Raw genomic sequence first — 15,355 nt, 5'->3', positions numbered from 1 at the left:
GAGATCGTTTTGATTCTTGAATAGCCCACCCGTTCATCACATGAGTTCCGGATCGGCCAGAAACCTGCTTTGATCTTCAGCCCTGGCTAAGACATCACTCTCCATTGCTCTACATCGCTTGTTTTTCGTATTATGCTCTCCTCGAGGATCCTTAAATAGCAAGCGGTAACTTAAGCTCTTGCCCCAAGGAGTCTCCTCTGCTAGTCTAGATACTCCCAACCTGAGACTCAAGGTCAACAACGCTGTTCATAATCTCTAGGACCACTGCGTTCCATCGCGCAGATGAGTTGACCTGCAGGTGTCTGCGCCGCCAGGAAATGGCAGAATCTGGACAGTTGCATTTAGCGGAAGCAATAGCTGTAAATGTCGACATGCCTGATGTTGTGCTAAGTGCTGGGGTTACAAAGGTGAAGGTGACAGGGTTCCTTGCTAATAAAATATATGGTGTAGAGCTGTGGTCCTCAAGCCTTTTTGATTACAAAGTATAGTCAGAAACACAGCTTATCTAACGACCTTGTTCATACACCCACATTGATAATTAAAGCAAAAATTTCAAGAAACAATGTTTAAGTTTCTTCATGCAATGTACTTGCATATGTGTCTGTTATAATCTATTTATTTAATTTAGAACGTTAGATCACAATACGCTTGTATTGATTTTACAAGCCAACAACGGGCCCTGACCAACAGTGTAAAACAAATGATTTCAGACAACAGGGAACACTGTGAGAATCATCTTGAGCTCTAAATGTAGAGCTTTTCTTCCAGATGCTAATGGTGCTGTTTATTTTTAGCTTGGACGCCTGCCCACCCCTCAGGGCATTGTGTTCATTTATCAACCCCCTGGGTCCTGACAGGACGAAACACAAGTACGGTAACTTTTGGTGGAAATAATCCTGGAGTGAAAGGAGGCAGGGAAAGGTTGAAGGGCAAGGGAAGGCAGCCGGGCTCGGGACGGGTAGTGGGGGCTGGGTCCACGGAATTACCTGAAGACGTTATCAAAGTAAAGACCAATCAGAAGACCAACTACAGAATCAGGGGGACTTGGGGGTAACAGCTGGCGGATAGAACGGCGTGGGGTGTTTTATCTCTTATGTCACTAAGCTCGAGGCTCATTTCCTCCCCCACATCTTGTCTGGCTGCCCTTGAGAGCTTGCACATTTTGGCCGTTCCTCCATGGCTCGCTTACGTTGCATTGATGTGATGTTTTGGGGTCTCGAGAGCAGGGGGGGTGCCTTTCTTTGAACCCCTAGCATGCCGCTAAGCGCCTGGCAGCCTGACACACGGAGATACTCAGGACGCGTCCCCTGGGCTTTTCGAGGTCTCGCCTTCTGCACCGTGATTCGGAGTTGGGCGAACTGCTCTCCAGGGCCCTTGCAGTCCGAACAGGCTATGATTTGGGCAGATCTGGGGTGGCCCCTGGCACTCTGCTCCGCGGTGGGCTCACATTCACGTGTTAAAACCTGAATGACCAGTGCACCGGGGAGGCCCCTGCTAGAGCAGCCGGAGGCTAACGCTGCAGAGACGGGATTCCAGCCTCCTCCTCCAACGGCTGTGCCCCAGCCAGCGATTTCCTCTGAGGTCTGGATTGGTCCAGGGAGCAGCAGAGGGCTGGCAAAGAGCCTCTATATATTCCTCGGAGGGAAAGGCAGTCCCAGACAGTTAAGGAGTTCTCAAAGACTCGCTCTGCTGTGCAGAATCGCGTGTTCAAAACCGAGACGCTGAGCCGCTTGCCACAATGTGCAAAGGACTCGCGGCTTTGCCCCATTCGTGCCTGGAAAGGTGAGAACCAAGTTATTTTGGCTTAAGAGATGGAGATACGGAGAATCTTTGCGCAGGGGTGGATATCCAGAGGCGATAGAGAGTTGTTGTTTGTGCGGAAACAGGTGTGGGATTACAGATTTGGGCTCGCCTCCTCTCTGCTAACAGTAACAGCACAGAGGCTTGTAAGATCTGAGCAATAGGAGACAGAGGCACCATGGGGTATTTCGTGCATCATTTAAGATCTCGAACTTCATTTCCTCCAAGGAGATGCCTTGTCCATAGGGTGCTTGCTCAGAGTCAGAAGTGTATGGTTAAGAGCAAGAAATACAATATCGAATCGCCTGTGTTTGAATCCCGGTCCTACTGTTTTGTGGGGTCGGGCAGTTTATTTACTCTCCGTATCTCAGCTTCCTTCTCTGAAATGGAGATGCCAGTAACCTACCTCGGGGGCTGCTTACGAGGATTGAATGAGTTACTGTATATTAAATCCTCAGCCCACTCCCTGGCACCTAGGAGAACTGTGTAAATGTTAACCTTCATTGATTAATGTGCATGGACTGAGAGAGAGGCAGGTGTGCCAGGAGGAAGAGAGGATTTCTCATTGTGCTGTGTATCTTGATCCCACTGGATAAAATTAGCCGGAATCCTGGCGAGAAGAAGGCGGTTGGGACACAGAGGTTATTTATTAGCTAGCCTTCCTTTTTAGATAAATGGGAAAATACCTTTGAGGTTCTCTGGTTATCCTTAAGGTAGACAATATTCTGGAGGGAACCCTAAGCATCTGGGCCAAGTAAATAGAAGAAAACAAATATCGGACTTGTTAGAAAAGTTAACCCAACAACCCTACCTGACGCACAGAAGTAGGGATGTGTATTTTCCTCTTATTTCTTAAGCATGGATTTGATCACATTTGGTGCGAGGCTTCATTATTTAAAGGAAATAAAGTGATCTGTGTGCAACTTAACTCCATCTCTAAAGGCTCTGGCAGTGTTTGCCTAAGAAGGTTGTGTTCCATGGGCTATTTATGATTTCTCTCGTCTCTTACAAGCTCAGGTCTGACCCCTATTACTGTTTTATATCTGATTCATGATCAACCTTAATATTGAATCCCTTTTTGTATCTTTGAGTGCACAGTGACATCCTATGCTCCAGGATATAACTAATGTGCACGTGGGATACTTGAGGGTGGCCAAGGAGCAAGCGTGTTTTCCTGGATTGCCTGAACCTTTTCATTCACTGGCATGTGGTAGAATCTTCGAATTGTGTCCTACTCATTCTTGTTTTTTGTGGTCCATTTCCATTGCAAATAGAGTCTGATTTCCAAGGACAATGCTGAGAGGAGTTTTTAGAGGAATGGGATTGTGCAACTGTTAGCACACGTTCGTGGAAAGAGTCTGAGACTATTGGGGCACCTGGGTGGCTCAGTCGGTTAAGCGTCCGACTTCAGCTCAGGTCACGATCTTGCGGTCCATGGGTTCGAGCCCCGCGTCGGGCTCTGCGCTGACAGCTCAGAGCCTGAAGCCTGTTTCAGATTCTGTGTGTAGCTCTCTCTCTGACCCTCCCCGGCTCATGCTCTGTCTCTCTCTCTCTCTCTCTCTCAAAAATAAATAAATGTCAAAAAAAAAAAAAAAAAAAAAGAGAGCCTGAGACTATCTATTCTAAGGGAAGCTTATTGCTTGAATGAATGCATCCAAACCCATCATCTTTGCTCTCCTCTCTGTCTCTCACCTCCTTCTTCACCAGATGCCCACCCCCCCCCCCATTTCTCTCCACATTACAAGAGGAACGTGGGTAGGTCTCAATGCTTAGATAAAGATATCTGAAGACTCATACATAAGAAATTAGGACAACATACATGCATACAAAACTAATCTGTTTATAACACAAAGCTCTGCTGAAGAGTGAAATTGCACCTTTCAGTTGCTTTGGAAATAAAATTCAGTTTACCAAAACCAGATTAGCGTGTTGTGATTTATCCTGGTGGAAAGAGGACCGGTGAAGGAGTTAGGAGCAGATTCAGTCTTGTCATTATCTACATTTGCACCCATGAGCAAGTTCTTTCACTGCCCCGGGATTCTATCTTCTTAATTGAATCAAGGAGACTTGGATTTGCCATTCTCTAACATCCTTTTCCATTCTAACATAGTTTCAATATGTTCAAAGCACAGTTGAATTCTGTGGCTAGCAAGAGATGCAATTAAAGGGAAATTTATCAAATTGATTTCTCTCTAAACATTTGGGAGCCGAAAAGACTCAATTAATGAAAAATCATCAAGAACCGAACCCTGTGCTGAAATCATGGCTGTGGCAGAAACAACCTGCTCATAAGAAAGCAAACTTTACTTCGTGTACCGGGAGATTTAATCCCAGAACATATTTCTTTTTTCAACGTGGAGGGAAGCATTAAACCAGAGTCAACTTTTACATAATGATAGAAGCTATTCTTTCTTTCTTTAGATCTTTAAGATCACTGCTTATTAAAACTCAAAGTTGACCTCACGTATTTTTATATATTTAACGAGACCAGTGGGGCGCCTGGGTGGCTCAGTAGGTTAAGCGTCCGACTTCGGCTCAGGTCATGATCTCACAGCTCGTGAGTTTGAGCCCCGCATCAGGCTCCATGCTGGCCATGCACACGTTGTTTCTGTCTCTCCCTCCCCGTCCCCTGCTCCCACTCTCTTTCTCTGTCAAAATAAATAAACTTAAAAAAAAATTAAAAAAATAAATATGGCTCTTTGGAAGAAGACAAAAATATTCTAAAATGAAAAGTGTTATGATGATTCCCAAAAAGTTGTTAGTGTAATATAAGCAGCTGGTGTGATTATTATAATCGTTCTCCCTCGTTCTCCCTCAGTGCTGACTAGTCCTGTCACCACGTTCACGGTTCACACCAACCCAAGAGGGGAGGAAACAAATAATGAAGACTTGGCTTCTGACAGAGAGTTTTCCCTGGGATATTAATGAAGTGTCATGAACTCCTTACCTCTGCCAGCGTCTGCTGTAGATCTGATTTCTTTTTTTATTTCTTTTTTTCTTTTTTTAATGTTTATATTTGAGAGAGAGACAGAGAGACTGAGAGACTGAGTGCAGGCAGGGGAGGGGCAGAGAGAGAGAGGGAGACACAGAATCCAAAGCAGGCACTAGGCTCCGAGCCATCAGCACAGAGGCCGATGCGGGGCTCAAACTCACGAAACCGGAGATCATGACCCGAGCTGAAGTTAGATGCTTGACCAACTGAGCCACCTGGGCGCCCCTGATTTCTGTTTAAGGTGGTGAAAATATTTTCAATCCACAGTTCACAGGGAAGCTTCTGGTCATCTCCAGTTTGTGGGAATTTCAGGAGCTGTGCGGGGTTAATAACAAAGGTGATATTTTGGTACTTTTCGTTTATATTTATTTTTACTACACATTCCATTTTTTCCTCCTCTTTGATTTATATGGGTCTAGGTGTGGATAATTTAGAATAGAAAGGCATCTAATAAGCAGGGCCATTAATCAACTAATCTTTTAAGGTTGTTAAGCCATGTGGAAACACCTTGCTGAGTGGGCCAAGGCTCCTGGGTCTGCAGGATTAAGTAAACTCAGGTTTTTCAAAGGCATGAACACACCCTTGGGCCAACGGTGGAAAGAACACTGTAGCAGTGAAATTCAACAAGTCATAGCTCAGTCAGAACCAGTAAGAGATCACCAAAGAAGCCTACAGAGATAGGGGTGGAGCCTCCAGTTAACGTTAGGATCATGCTTTCTGCAAATAAGTATGAATTTGAACCCTGTTGTAGCTCATCGTCTTGTGATATAATCGCCAATATCAATCGCCAATTGAAACACTATAATGTTAAGGAAGTAAATGAACTAAATTGTTCATAAATTTCAATAAACTAAATAGTTCAATAAAGTTGAGGGGTGGGGAATCACTAAGAATAACTTTGTTTTCGTTCTTATTGATGCCACAGTATTGATCAGTTCTCTGGATTGCCTTTCAAACTTCCATACTTGCCTTAGGCGTAAGGACACAGGACCCAGACCCTGCTCTCAAGGAAACTGCAGCCCAGTTAGGGAAATAAACAAGAAAGCGTATGGAAATTAGCTGAGATCCACTATGAAGGAGTAACTGCACGGAGTTTCCCTGACCACCAAAAGCTCTCTGAGCCCCCCCTCCCCCTTCCCCCCCAACCCCACAACAGCTTTCGGTGGTCAGGGAAAATTTGCAGGAAGTTGCCAGAAACGATACTTAGGCCAGGCTCATGAACTGAGTCTCAGGAAGGAGTTAGCCAGGCCTATATGGGAAGAGCCCAGAGGAAGAAGGTGTTCCAAGGCCATCTGCGGAACCTACCTGGGCCAAGTCAAGGAGGGGAGAGGGCCCAGGGAGTATGACTGCTGTTCGGACTCCTTTGTACTCTTGGTGTTATGCCCCTGAGACAAGCACAGAGGGAACTTTGAATTTCTAATCACTTACCCTCCTGTGCAGCATGTCCTTTTTTACTGTCTCCTGGGGACCTGTCAATTTCCCATCCCCTCCTGTCTGTGAAGATTGAAGAGATCTGCTCAGAGGAAAGATATCCCCACCACTTTGCCTAAAGAGTTTATTTGCTAAAAAAGACAATCTGCCCTTGGCATATAGTAGGTACTTAATAAATATTTTTGTCTAGAGAACGCATGAATAAATTTACAAGTGGAGACAGACTTGCTCCCAGGGTGGCCTGGTGCTTCCTCTGCTTCCAAAGGGATCGGGAAGAACAACAGTGATATTCGGGGGCTTCCAGGGGACAGAGTGTGCATGTTCCAAAACAAAGAGGGATTTCCGGGGTGGCGGGGATGGCAGGGAGTGGGAGGGGAGGAGTAGGAGAGGGAAGAGGGTGGGGAGGAGACTCCCTCCAGCGTTTCTGCAACTTCCATAGGAAAACTGTCTTAAAGAGGTGAGTGTTCTTGTTTCTAGTGAGGGTAGGTGCAGCTGTTGGTGAAGCTTCTAACATCCTATAACTTCAGCTCTTTCTCGAGCAGTTACTACGCCAGCTTTTCTGATGAAAAGCTTCCTTCCCTAAAGGAGGCACCTCTTCCTCGTCTTTTGGTCAGCCTGGCCTATGTTGAAACACCAGATATCAACTCAAAACACGCTTGGATCCCAGAACCTTCAGTGTGGAAGGATCCTTGAAAGGTCATCTAATTTTTCCGGGGCACCTGGGTGGCTCGGCTGGTTAAGCATTCAACATCAGCTCAGGTCATGATCTCACAGTTTGTGGGTTCGAGCTCCGCGTTGGGCTCTGTGCTGACAGCTCGGAGCCTGGAGCCTGCTTCGGATTCTGTGTCTCCCTGTCTCTCTGCCCCTTTCCTGCTCGTGCTCTGTCTCTCTTTCTTAAAAGTAAACAAACATTAACAAATTTTTAAAAAGTATCTAGTTTTTCCTTCTTTCGCAAACACCACCCACTGTTATGGGATAGCTGATATCTAGGGATGGGGTTAATGTTTCTGCGGCTCTCTGTTCATGGCTTTTGTCTGTCCTGCTGGCCAGAAAGCAAAGGAACTAAACTTTAATTAGTTCCGTCAGAATCAATCCTTAGTAACAGGAACCAGACTCTGGCTGGAGGCCAGAAGATAGCAGGTTCCTATCTCTTTCTTTAAAGTTCCAATCAGTTCGCAGATAACATTGAGCCTGCACTGTATTTTAAAGGCTGAGTCACCCAGAGGATAAAGACAGTGAAAGCCTGTTTTTGACTGCCTGAGATTACACATTTTAGGAATGCTGAAAAAAAAACCAGAGTCAAGTAAACCCAGAGAAGGACACAAGCTCACAGTCTGTTCCCTGCCTCCTCATCAGTGGTGAGGTGGAGTAAAATGAACACCGCGCTCGTAACTCTACCTCTGTTATTTCCTAGCTGTGTGAACCCGAGAAAGTCGCTAAACCTCTCCGAGCTTCATTTCCTCATCTGTAAATGAGGATACTTTCCTTGTTGGGGAGAGATGCTATAACCCCTGTGAAAGACTTCATTGCCTTCCATCCTTCTTTCCCTCTTCGTGGGTGATCGGGAGTTAAGTCTCAATTATGGGCCAAGGCTTTTGACAAAACTTATTGACTTTCATCCTTCCTCATCATAATCTCACCTCTTTTTTGTTTTAATAGTAAAGACGAATTTGTCAGCTAGTACGGTATTTTTACCATTTCATCTACAACTCCTTCAGCAGGTGTCTCCTTTAAGAACAGACCGACTCTCCACAGAACATTAAAAGACATTAAAAACCAGGACCATACTTAAACATGAACAACTCTTGAATATTTGTAAATATCCAGGAAGCATCCAAATATCCTCAAGGGTCTTTTTGCAGTTGGGTTGTGTGAATCGGGATCAAACAAAGATCATACTTTTGTATCGCTATTACTGAATTATATTATTAGGTGGATAAGCACTAGCCATGGATCTAGTGTTCTTTCTACAATTAACCAGGCTCAGTTATGTAAAAGCACTTCTCACAGAAGCACCTAGAGACTGAGAGGCCAGCGCTTTTATCTGGTGGAGAGACATTAGCAATTGTTGGGGGAGCTGGTGGGGATTAATGTTTTATTTTTGAGAGAGAGAGAGAGAGAGAGAGCGCGCGAGCATGAGCAGGGGAGGGGCAGAGAGAAGGGAGGGACAGAGGATCCAAAATGGGATCCGAGCTAAAGGCAGTGAGCCCGATGTGGGGCTGGAACTCACAAACCATGAGATCGTGTCCTGAGCTGAAGTCCGACGTCAACCGACTGAGCCACCGAGGTGCCCCAGAAATCTTATTTTGAAGCGATCTGACAGAGCAGGTGTGGCGAGGTGGGGTGCACGGTTCACAAACAACGTTGACGTGAGGGGTTTGTGTCCGGCGCCCTTTTGCCCACCCTTCCTGTCCCTTCACGGACTGCAGAAACCTTGTCACAGAGCCTGCCGGGCTCACATCACGTTAACTAAGCGCCTACTGCACGCAGCTCAACATGCCAAGACCTGGAAGCTAGATCCTTTTTCTACTCTTTTACTTGTCAGTTGCGGGGGGTGGGGGGCGGGGTGAGGAGCCCTCTCCCCCATGGTTTGCTCTAGTAGCTCACGTGCAGTTGCCCCAAGATGGAACAGATACCCCTAAATCTCCCCCCAGGCACGGATGACACATAAACCCCAGGCTCACACGTTGGGATGGATTGAGAGACCCTTACCTCACTCCTTAGTCATAGGAGTCATAGGAATAGGCTTCCTGTCTTTTACTTCTCTTTTTCTTGCAATTATTTGTGGAACACAAGAATTTTTAGATGCACGTGCAAAAGGCTCTACACCTCACGGAGAGGGTACTGGGTGGGGAATACAGGGGTCCTGAGCTGTAACCTTCACTTCTAATAAGTAGCAGAGGGTGAGTTATGAGGCAGGTGCCTCTTGGAATGGTGATGAGGCAATTAACATGACCCTCTTCCTTTCTTCCAGCTTTATCACTTTGTTGTGCTTAATTTGGACACCATGTATTTTGAGGAAAGAGTGTACTTTTATTCTAATTTTGCATCTCCTCCCAAGTCCTGCAGGAAGGCCAGGGAAGTAACTTCGGGATGTAGCTTGAAAGCAGCAATCAATTAAAATGTGCAGTTTTCTTCCACCCACTTTGGATCTCAATGGACTAAATTAAGAACCCCATATTTCTTAAAAATACGCGTGACACATCCAGAATAAACTTTCGGTTTGTGAAAAATCTGTATTTATGTGCAGTGGAATGTGATTCTTTTATTTTGGTGAATTCCATGAAAGGAAAAGATGGTTTCAGTCTCTTGTCAGATCCAGGGGTAATGTAGGTTCAAAGGTCATGGATTCTAACAGTCTGTGATTTCGGTACTAACCTAAGGAGTGTAAGCTTCCGGAGGGCAGGGAGGGGAATGTGATATGAAGTCACAGACCCACCTGGCCTTCGGGGTGTGGTTCCGTCAATTGCTTTCACACAGTGCCATGTTTTTCTCCAGTCAGTGGAAAGAGTGGCCCTACCCATGCCCTTCCAAATGCCGCCCGGAGTAAGACTCACCCTTTGCCTTAACAGTGGAATAGTTTCCATCCTTGAGGCTAGCACGAGAAGGGTTGAATCGGGATTTCTAGGCCTTTATATCTGTAACCAGTTCTCATCTACCAGCTGAGTAGATCCTGGAGTCCTCACAGTTCTTGGGGACTGCTTTGGACCCCAAGAATCCACGCCAGGCATACAGTGCACGATGGCTGCAATTTCTGCCTCCATGAGGACATACAGCTTGCCTCTACCCCAGGCATTAGAAATTGGGTCTTTCCTGGAAAATCTGAAGGTGCAGTCAACCTAATCATAGGATGCCTGTGTCATCAGCACAGCTGATGCACATGGGACTGGGTTTATTGGCTCTGACCAGAGGGCTCCTGGAAAGCTCGGACAGGCTGTTTCTTTGCAAAGCATTCTATCCAGTTCCCAGGTCAGGATAAAAGAACTTGGCCTGACATTCTTTTTTTTCTCCTTCAACAAGGAAATAGTGCAGGGTTGAAAGGATTCAGCCAAGCAGTCTCTAATTGCTTTGGGCAGTCAATATCTGATCATCCCAATGGCTCCCTGAATAGTAAAAGAGGCCAAGGCCATCGGTCTATATTCTACCCGCTCTTCTCTCTCCTATCGGACTGCTTCCCGGGACACTTCTCAAACGACACCTAGCCCGTCTGGACAGAATCTCACTCAGATCCTCAGACTCTGCCTTCCAGAAAGATGTTGGAACCACCACACTCAAATCAGATGGGGAGACGCAGCATGAAGTAAAATACTTGAAAAATGTAAAGTGCTCTCTCCTCTGTAAGTGCTTATTATTGGCAGCAAAGTGGAGCTGTTTTGGTCAAGCTGCTGCTTTTTGACATCTTCTTGTGCAGAACATCTGTTGCGGGAGGAGGCCCTTGTCTGTGGGGATTCGGGAAGGTTGGAAAGGATCAAGATGTTCCACTAACAAAGTCATTTGTTGTGTTTGGCAACATATTTGAAGTGACCGTTAACAAGAGATACCTGAGTCAAGACTGTGGGACCGAATGACCTATGCACTTTGGGACAAGGTCAACAGTGCAGGTCATACTGAAGACTTTCTCCAAAGAGCCCACCGTCTAAGACCTGGTGCTGGTGCTTTCGGAATGACAAGCTTCCAGAGGCTTAGACTTCGTTTCCCAATCCCCCTAATCTAAAAACACGTATGTCAACTTGAACATGCACATTTATACATGTGCACCTGTGCGTGCGCACGCACACACACACACACACACACACCCCTCTGATATTTTGTACAACTCGGCAAAAAGACGGATTGTTTGTTGAAATCAGAGATCCACGCAGACAAATCGAAAGCAAAGCTGTTCGCCGAGATGGGTGTAGATTGATGGGGATTTTTTCCTTTTCCAGCAAACATGTCTCCTACCCTCATAGTTAGCGTTTACACTTCCTCCTTTAGCTGGCAGTAGTGAAGGGAAAACCTCTGTAAGTTGGGATTTTCTCCAAATTCTCAACCGAGGGTTCGAAAGCCTTTAGATTTTTTTTTTTTTTGAATTGCCCCCTAACTTTTATTTTCCAGATTCACTGAGAATAGCTGAACCTTTGTCTCTCTTCCTGAGCCACACAGGGCCCTTCGTAATTAAGCCAGAATGAGTCCCAAAGGCTGGAAGGGTAGGGAGGGAAGGAATCCGTGACTTTCGTCGGCCACTCATAGAACACGTTTTATTAAATGCATACTGGCTTAAGAGCAAGAAAAAGGCAAGAATAGCAGAGACAACGGATGGTTATGACCGTCTAGAAATGAGTGCCTTGTACAATCTTCATTGCTCAGATGCACGCAGTAAAGCCAAGTGCCCAGAATTGATGGATTCTGCTCCTTGAGGGGAGTGTGGTATGTTTTTCTCTCTCCTCTATTACCACCAACTCAGAATCAGAGACTGAGAATAGGAGCAGAGTCACAGACAAACCCCTTCTATTATAGATGAGAAGACAGGTCCAGACCTTTTGATGACCTGTCCAAGGTCACAGAGCTGGTTGGAGTTGGAACTAATTCAAGGTCTGCAGCTTGACTTTTCACCTTTGTTTTATCTGTTGGACTTTAATTTATGAGTTTTGTACGCCTCCACTTTTAAAATACTTCTTCTTCCCTAGACACCATCCTTCAAAAGATTTTGGCTACCAAATAAACTGTCGTCTTTAAGAAAAAAAAAAACCGTGTCTCCCCATTTCAACTTGCCAGTTGCATAGAGCTGCCAGCGAGAATGACCGAACAGGACAAGTCAGGCTTATCACACAGTGATTAAGGGCCCAGGGCCTGTAAGGAGATTGAGTTTGACTCCTACCATTGTCGTTGATCGGGTGATTTTGGACAAGCTTCTCTGTAACTCAGTTTTCTCATCTGTAAGGTGACGATAATATCGATACTTCCTTCACGGGGTTGTTACAAGCGCTAGGCAAGGTTATGCATTAGATGCGTTGAGTCAGACCATTTAATTAGTGGACGTACACGTGCTTTGTCTTAGTGTGCGATTTTTCTTAGTCACCTACACGTTGGGAAAGCTTTGCCGCCAAGTATCAGGATGGGGCTACAACAGAGAACCGCGAAGCATCCAAAGTTAAATGAGACAACTCCCCGTGCCAGTTCCCCTTCTCCGTCTGTGCCTCTTTCGTTGCATTGCAGAATGTTCTGGCATCTTCAGTGAACATTTCTCAGGCCATATCTCAAGGGTTTAACTAGATACTCGACCATTTAGAAGACACTGTCCTTCCCATCTCCTTTCTGTGGCATGGCCCTAGCCCCTCTCTGGCCCTGCTTCCTCGGGTCTTTTGTCCCTTGTTGTGTTTTGTATCTGACGGTCTCCTATCAGCCATGACTTGCATTTGCGATACCTGAAATGACAGGTGCATTTGTCTAAGATCCCTTGTGCCTTCTGTCTAGAGGAGGGTGCTCAGCCCAGGGGCGCCCACTTTGCCTCTCGCTGGTGACCATCTGCTCGGTTCCTGGACCTTGTGTCTATCCTGATCCCAGATCTCTAACTTAGTCACTCCCGTCCAGTCCCAGCAACCACACAATGTGGGGCATCCCATTCTTCGGTTCCCGGTGTGTGGGCACCACAAGGCAGACTGCGTGGCTCCCTGAAGGAAAATGAAGGAGCGCCATAAGCACGCTGGAGAGAAGTTTCCAGCATCGCGACCCCGCAACGCACCCTATACGCTTCGAAAGCTTCTTTGGAATTTTTGGAAAACGTCTTAGAAAGGTGAGGACGTCTGTAGTAAACTTGGGGAAGGATCCCTGGGGAGCTGGAGGAAGCACAGGAAGTGAGTACCTGTTTGGGGACGCAAAGCAATACTGTCACAGGGTCTGTCACAGACCCCCTATCACAGACCCCCTATCACACAGGGTCACAGCCAAATCATCCACCTCCGCCCCCCCCCCAACCATCAACCCCTTGGGGAGACTTTCTCTGTTTCTCCCTCAGGGGGAAGGTAGCCCTCCAGCCTCTGAGCTCTCACGGAACTTTCGCATCTTCCTTGTGGCTCATGCCACTTTTTCCCCCACTTTTGGGTATTTAACAGCACCTACTTTAATTCTTAACCCTGGAAGGGAGGTGTTATCAACATCACTGTTTTACCAATAAAGATGCATGGTAATTTAGGTGTCGGGCCCAAGGGCAGACAATACACTCTGCATGCGTGAGTCCCAACGTGCTAATTTCACATCTAGAGCTTATGCCAGCTTATCACAGCTGCATCCTATAGACACATCTGCTCCATCAGATGAAAGGTGAGGGACAATCTCTTAGCAAATGCGTGGAACATTCCCCTGTGCTCTAGTACAGTGCCCGACAGACTGGGGTTAACTCTATTAGAGTCTGAGAAGTGAATGAATATAGAAACGAACGTGGGAATCCATGAGCAGACCGTTCCTGAAAACAGAAATCTTGAGAAGATTAAGGGGCTGTTAGCAGGATGTTGGCGGCAGGAGAGAAGAAATGGCGTGAAATCAAATTCCGGGCCTCAGACAAAGAAATAGTCCTGTTCCTCACAGTTATGTTATTATTTTGCTCAACAAACCCTCCTAATAATTTGCCAAAGATAAATGTTAACCAACTGGTTTTGATTATTTGAGGTAATGCATTTGGATCCAATACATAAATTCACGGGGAGAAGACACGTTACGTTGTGGGAACCATAATTTTATTAAGTGATGTGACACATGTTACTGTTGAGTAAGGTCTCAATAAATAGAATTTCACTCTGTTTCCTTTCTTCCTTCTTCAATATTCTTTATGACTCATCTTATGTCCTTCTTAAATTTTTTTTTTTTTCCCAACGTTTTTTTAATTTTATTTTTGGGACAGAGAGAGACAGAGCTTGAACGGGGGAGGGGCAGAGAGAGAGGGAGACACAGAATTGGAAACAGGCTCCAGGCTCCGAGCCATCAGCCCAGAGCCTGACGCGGGGCTCGAACTCACGGACCGCGAGATCGTGACCTGGCTGAAGTCAGACGCTTAACCGACTGCGCCACCCAGGCGCCCCGTCATCTTATGTCCTTCTTTTGTAATATATAAAACAAGTTAAATAAGGCAGGGGCCATGGGCAACTAGAAACTTTCAGTCTGTAAAGTCCCTTAAATTATAAAAGTTTAAAGCAGAATGGCACGGAGATGTTCGAAGGCTACGGCTCACGCTAGTGTTCAGAGAAGCTCTCGCGGGAAGGTCGTTGGCCCCTCTACTTGGGGAATTAAAATAAACCATAAATTTCTGTCGTCCTCAACTTGAAGACAATGTTCCCACTCCTTATTATCTGGCTTCCCAACTGAATTACCAAAAGTCCAGAAATCCTGCCAACAATATTTCGAATAAGGCAGGGAATTGAAGGTCAAAGGGAAATAATCTGCTTCTATCTTGTCTGTCTCGTCCCCCCACGGCCTCTTTCATCACCCCCAATAACCTGCTCCGCATGATGGATGTGTCAGGCACAGGCCATGAAAGCATGGGAAATGTCTCAATTTCCACGGGAACCCTTGGTACGGATATAGCCAGCGCTTGGGAAAAACAATATATTTTTTTTGATGCGTATTTATTTTTGAGAGACAGAGAGAGACACAGACTGCGAGCAGGGGAGGGGCAGAGAGAGAGAGAGGGAGACACAGAATCCAAAGCAGGCCCCGGGCTCTGAGCCATCAGCACAGAGCCCGGTACAGGGCTCGAACCCACGAACCGTGAGATCGTGACTTGAGCTGAAGTCGGACGCTTAACCGACTGAGCCACCCAGGCGCCCCTCTTCCATTTTTAAATAGCACAAGGGAGGTGATATTGCCACGTAGCTCGGAGCCTCACCAGGCAGCAGCAGACGTCTCTGGATTGGCTTTCCTTGTTACCCCATAGAAGTGTCCTCCAGCTGTGTGCCTTTGCTGTACCCTCAGAATTAGCTGCACTATTCCAAGGTAGAAGCCTTCTGAAAAGGGGCTTATCTGGCATGTTAGTCACCCAGATCTTTGTTGAACATATTTTATTCTGTTCCATTCCATTCCATTCATCCATCCATTCAATAAACATTTAGTAACATGTGCAAGATGCTCTGATAGAGATAGGAGGGCAAATATAATTAG

General features: G+C 46.1%; 1 protein-coding gene across 1 annotated transcript in view; it reads left to right on the top strand.

The window, feature by feature from the left end:
• Nucleotides 1–1,645: 1,645 nt before the first annotated feature.
• The window catches only part of RGS5 (regulator of G protein signaling 5), a 50,679-nt gene continuing 36,969 nt past the window's right edge, over nucleotides 1,646–15,355 (top strand). Inside the window, exon 1 of the mRNA XM_019465729.2 lies at nucleotides 1,646–1,782. Within this exon, the coding sequence (XP_019321274.1) occupies nucleotides 1,739–1,782 (44 nt within the window). The 5' untranslated portion in view covers nucleotides 1,646–1,738. The remainder of the gene's footprint in view (nucleotides 1,783–15,355) is intronic.

The sequence above is a fragment of the Panthera pardus genome, unplaced genomic scaffold (assembly GCF_024362965.1).
Source record: "Panthera pardus isolate Hobbes unplaced genomic scaffold, ASM2436296v1 HiC_scaffold_21, whole genome shotgun sequence".
NCBI classification, from domain to species: domain Eukaryota; kingdom Metazoa; phylum Chordata; class Mammalia; order Carnivora; family Felidae; genus Panthera; species Panthera pardus.
The sequence above is the reverse complement of the archived record's forward strand: the minus strand, read 5'-3'. Positions and strand labels throughout refer to the sequence as shown.